The 6,049-nt window shown below is 43.7% G+C and overlaps 1 protein-coding gene across 1 annotated transcript in view; it reads right to left on the bottom strand.

Moving 5' to 3' along the window:
• LOC309564917 (vomeronasal type-2 receptor 26-like) overlaps positions 1–5,633 on the bottom strand; it is a gene marked incomplete at both ends in the record, with an annotated part of 58,878 nt that extends 53,245 nt beyond the window's left edge. The window contains one exon of the mRNA XM_082269613.1: positions 5,553–5,633. Within this exon, the coding sequence (XP_082125739.1) occupies positions 5,553–5,633 (81 nt within the window). The remainder of the gene's footprint in view (positions 1–5,552) is intronic.
• Between the last annotated feature and the right edge of the window lie 416 nt (positions 5,634–6,049).

The raw sequence follows: 6,049 nt of genomic DNA on the forward strand, positions 1-6,049 counted from the left end.
TCTCTGCGATAAAGGGAATACCCCTGAATGGTCGCCATCCAGTCATGAGAGCTGTCAAACCAAGTCTCTGTTATCCCCACAAAAGTTAAGTCCTCCTCAAAATCAGCAGCTCCAGCTCTCCCATCTTGTTGGCCAGGCTTCTGGCAATGGTATACAAGCCTTGTCATTTTGACCAGTTGCATATATCCTCATTTGATGTTTTTAGGCTGCTCTTGTGATTTCTCCCCATACCCCCCCCTGGGTTTAGGAACTTCAAACACCCTACCGCTAATGCCCCCATTTCTGCCCTCTGAATCTTGCTTTCCACTGGCTAATTCTACATCTGTACCCTCCCCCCATCACTTAGTTTAAAAGCCCCTCTAACTTTTCAAATTTTTTCAATTGTGCCCAAAAAAAAAAAATAAGTCCACAATATAGATAATAGATATGGAATCCAAAAACTGAATATACTGTGAATAAATGTCCAAAAAATTAAGTACAAAAAATGCTTCTATAAACGTGATAAACCAAATGATCTTGTGAGATTCCAGTGCTAATAACAAGGTGACACCCCTATCCCTCTCATTTGCGCTTGGCAAGTAAAATACATGTATGGGCATTATATATTGTTTTTGTGGATTTAATAAAGTGTTTGAATGGTACTGCACCAGTGGGGTCCCTCTGTTATATGTGTTTTCCACATGGTTTTGAGCTAAGGATAATTCCCCAACCTCCCGGTTTATATGAGGACCTCTGTCTGCATTGCCGAGGTGGAACACTACAGCCAACAGTAATATACACAGCAAAATTTGCCTTATCCACGAGAGTGGTAGGCAACAAATGAGGGTGAGTTGCTAATCTGACGGGTGTGGAGCACATCGGTGGTGGATCTAATTTGGGTGTCACCTTATTAGCACTGGAATCTCAAAAGATCATTTGGTTTATCACGTTTATAGAAGCATTTTTTGGATTTAATTTTTTGGACTCACATTTATTCACAGTATATTCAGTTTTTGGATTCCATATCTATCATCTATATTGTGGACTTATTTTTTTTTGGGCACAATTGATTGAAGCACCATTATTTGATTGATTGAGGATTGTTTTCATTTATTGGTGTTGTGCGCAACTAGTGTTATGGTTTTATTTCACTATTTTATTATTGTTCTATTTAAGTTGCGGCACACGTGTGTGTCTATATATACTGTATATATGGACTTATATATATATATATATATAGTGCCTTACGAAAGTATTCGGCCCCCTTGAATTTTTCGACCTTTTGCCACATTTCAGGCTTTAAACATAAAGATATAAAACTGTAATTTTTTGTGAAGAATGAACAACAAGTGGGACACAATCATGAAGTGGAACGAAATTTATTGGATATTTCAAACTTTTTTAACAAATCAAAAACTGAATAATTGGGCGTGCAAAATGATTCAGCCCCCTTAAGTTAATACTTTGTAGCGCCACCTTTTGCTGCGATTACATCTGTAAGTCGCTTGGGGTATGTCTCTATCTGTTTTGCACATCGAGAGACTGAAATTTTTGCCCATTCCTCCCTGCAAAACAGCTCGAGCTCAGTGAGGTTGGATGGAGAGCGTTTGTGAACAGCAGTTTTCAGTTCTTTCCACAGATTCTCGATTGGATTCAGGGCTGGACTTTGACTTGGCCATTCTAACACCTGGATATGTTTATTTGTGAACCATTCCATTGTAGATTTTGCTTTATGTTTTGGATTATTGTCTTGTTGAAAGACAAATCTCCGTCCCAGTCTCAGGTCTTTTTCAGACTCCATCAGGTCCTGTATTTGGCTCCATCCATCTTCCCATCAATTTTAACCATCTTCCCTGTCCCTGCTGAAGAAAAGCAGGCCCAAACCATGATGCTGCCACCACCATGTTTGACAGTGGGGATGGTGTGTTCAGGGTGATGAGCTGTGTTGCTTTTAGGCCAAACATAAAGTTTTGCATCGTTGCCAAAAAGTTTGATTTTGGTTTCATCTGACCACAGCACCTTCTTCCACATGTTTGGTGTGTCTCCCAGGTGGCTTGTGGCAAACTTTAAACAACACTTTTTATGGATATCTTTAAGAAATGGCTTTCTTCTTGCCACTCTTCCATAAAGGCCATATTTGTGCAGTATACGACTGATTGTTGTCCTATGGACAGAGTCTCCCACCTCAGCTGTAGATCTCTGCAGTTCATCCAGAGTGATCATGGGCCTCTTGTCTGCATCTCTGATCAGTCTTCTCCTTGTATGAGCTGAAAGTTTAGAGGGACGGCCAGGTCTTCGTAGATTTGCAGTGGTCTGATATTCCTTCCATTTCAATATTATCGCTTGCACAGTGCTCCTTGGGATGTTTAAAGCTTGGGAAATCTTTTTGTATCCAAATCCAGCTTTAAATTTCTCCACAACAGTATTTCGGACCTGCCTGGTGTGTTCCTTGTTCTTCATGATGCTCTCTGCGCTTTAAACGGACCTCTGGGACTATCACAGTGCAGGTGCATTTATGCGGAGACTTGATTACACACAGGTGGATTCTATTTATCATCATTAGTCATTTAGGTCAACATTGGATCATTCAGAGATCCTCACTGAACTTCTGGAGAGAGTTTGCTGCACTGAAAGTAAGGGGGCTGAATAATTATGCATGCCCAATTTTTCAGTTTTTTATTTGTTAACAAAGTTTGAAATATCCAATAAATTTCGTTCCAATTCATGATTGTGTCCCACTTGTTGTTGATTCTTCACAAAAAAATTACAGTTTTATATCTTTATGTTTGAAGCCTGAAATGTGGCAAAAGGTCGCAAAGTTCAAGGGGGCCGAATACTTTCGCAAGGCACTGTGTATATATATATATATATATATATATATATATATATATATATATATATACATACATATACTACACACACACACATTTTTCAGCACACATTTTGAATTTAGATTTTTTCAAAAGGTTGTGTACACATATTTTTTAGCGCAAGAATCATTGCATTTTTATTTTGATGGATTTACATTGCGAGTCTTTTTTATTTTAACCACTTAAGGACCAAACTTATTTCTGACACATGTTGTTTACAAGATAAATCAGTATTTTTTGCTAGAAAATGACTTAGAACCCCCCAAACATTATATATATATTTTAACAAAGACTCTGGAGAATAAAATGGTGGTTGTTGCAATATTTTTTGTCACGCTTTATTTGCGCAGCGGTCTTTCATGATGCCGTCGTCACGTTGTTCTGGAAAAAGGCAGGCTTCTGTGGCTCAAATGTTGGAGCGTAAAAAAAGGTGTCTGACAGGTGTCCGACTACATCGGGTTAACGGCTGATGTGGACGCTCTGAGGAGTGATGAACCCCTGGACTGCAGGGTGGGCAGGCTTGACCTCTGGCCAGAGCTTGCACAATTTGCAATGGAACTGTTGGCTTGCCCCCCATCCAGTGTCCTGTCTGAAAGGACATTCAGCACAGCAGGGGGGATCGTGACCGATAAGCGCACTCGCCTAACTCATGACAGTGTAGACTACCTCACATTTATAAAAATGAATGAGGCATGGATCTCTGAGGGATTCAACACATGTGACCGCCAGGCCACAAGTATCCGAAAGACCGCCATCCACCCACAACAATTCCTGGTTCTTGGCTTCGCTAAATACAGCGGCATAAAAGGCATTTCATGTCCATTGAATGGCTTATTTTTGCAGCCTATAAAGGGCGATACTTACTGTTCTGTGTACTGTGAATGCCTACTGTAACTCTAGCCATCAAATACTACATTCTTTGCTGTCAGTTCAACCCATGTGAGCTAATTTCTGCCGCCTATACAGGCCGACATATACTGTTCTTTGTACTGTGAATGCCTACTTTACCTCTAGCCATCAAATACTACATTCTTTGCTGTCAGTTCAAACCATGTGAGCTAATTTTTGCAGCCTGAGTATACTTTCATAAGTGTATTTGTGTCCTGCAACAATATTGCCTCTTTTGCTGTGTTCACTCTGATACAAACAGTGCCAAACTCACTGGCCAATTTTTTGAACAGCTGGTGTGATAGACCAGTGCCCCCCCCCCCAATAGCACATATTGAAGCGGGGTGTTATTTAACAGTATACTTTTCTAAGATTGTATTTTAGTCCTGCAAAAATTTGGCCGCTTTTGCTGTGTTAACTGTGCTACACACATTGACAACAGATACTGGCCAATTATTTGTAGAACTGGCCCCCCAATACCACAGATTGAAGCGGGGTGTTATCTACCTTTTTCCAGATATACTGCAATTCTCTAGAGACTTTTGTCACAGGGTAATTAAAAACATGACAGGCAGAGGAAGAGGCAGAGACGTACGCAGGGGTGGTAGGGGAAGGGCAGGAGCAGTAGGCCGGAGCCTAACTGTTAAGTTTCAAAAGCCGCGTGCAATTACGACAAAGGACGCACCAGACTTGGTTGAGTGGGTCACTCAGCCTTCCTCTTCTGCACCCTCCTCATCCTCTCTATCTGCACCCTCTTCACGCTCTGCTGTGTGCAACCCCAAAGACACCACCGCCACATGCCCTCCACTTGAGTCACTGGAATTTTTTTCAGATCCATCACAAGACGTTTGCGATGCGCAGCTATTGTTGGCATTGGATCAGGAAGAGGAGGTAGCAACAGCTGCCACTCAGCAGTCTGACGACAGTACCCAGATCAGCCCAAGGAGGTTGGTCCCCGCTGTTGCTGCCTACTCCGAGATCTCAAATGTTAGTGGTGGGGAAGGTGACGTCGATGATGATGAGTCTATGGACGTCACGAGGGTGTCCACAAGAGATGAAGAGGAAGGGAGTTCAGAGGGAGAGACGGACCAGCAGATAGGGAGGAGAGGCAGGCAGACCTTGCATTGCACAAGAGGTAGAAAGCAGACTGCAAAGGTATCAGGAGCCAGCCATCAACCATGTACAGTCACATCTGGCGCTCCCAGGACGCCGTCACATGGCTCCGCAGTGTGGGCTTTTTTTAATGTGTCCGTTGCTGACAGCAGTGTTGCCATCTGCAGCCTTTGCAGTCAACGCATAAGTCACGGTAAGCCCAACACTCACCTAGGGACAACCGCCTTAAGAAGGCACCTGAACTCCCATCACCGATCCCAGTGGGAACAACACCGTCAGAACCCACAAAGCCACACTCCAGGCTCTCACCGTCCAGCCCCTTCTCCTTCTGCTTCTCCTTCTCCTCACATTTGCCCTCCACTCCACCTTCCATGATGCCGTCGTCATGTTGTTCTGGAAAAAGTCAGGCTTCTGTGGTCCAAATGTTGGAGCGGAAAAAAATTATGACGCCGGATAACCCTCTTGCCCAACGTTTGAATGCTGGCTTGTCGGAACTGATAGCCCGCCATCTGCCAACTACTGTCATATCAACTGGTGGACTCTGAGGCCTTTTCGTAAATTTGTGGCCATTGGAACACCATAATGGAAGATCCCAGGCAGGAAATATTTCTTGAAAAAGGGCATTCCAGAGCTGTATGACCATGTTAAGGGGCAAGTGAATATATCTCTGGCACACAGTGTTGATACCAAGATACATCTGACCACAGACACATGATCTAGCAAACATTCGCAGGGAAGGTATATCTCTTTTACTGCCCACTGGGTGAACCTTATGACGGCCATAAAGCATGTAACCCATGGCACCCGTGTAGATTTAGTTGTACCACCACGGATTGCAAGCAGGCCTGCCTCTTCTCCTCCTCCTCCTCCATCCTCCCTCTCCTCCTCGGCTGACTCCTCCTCTTCCGCTGCTACCATCTCTTCTCCTGAGCCGCCCAAGATCCCCAGAACCTATTCCACATGCCAGGTGAGACGTTGCCATGCTGTGCTGTGTCTGTTGTGCCTGGAAGCCAAGAGCCACACTGGCCCTGCACTCCTTTAAGCTTTGAGTTCACAGGCAGATCAGTGGCTGAGACCGCTGAATTTGTCAGTTGGTAAAGTGGTGTGCGACACCGGGCCAATCTGCCGAGCGCGCTGAAACAGGGCAAAATAACACATGCCATGCATTGCACATGTCCTGAACTTGGTGGTGCAGCGAT

This window comes from Pelophylax lessonae, assembly GCF_965119305.1.
Source record: "Pelophylax lessonae genome assembly, chromosome: 1".
In the NCBI taxonomy this organism is placed as follows: Eukaryota; Metazoa; Chordata; class Amphibia; order Anura; family Ranidae; genus Pelophylax; species Pelophylax lessonae.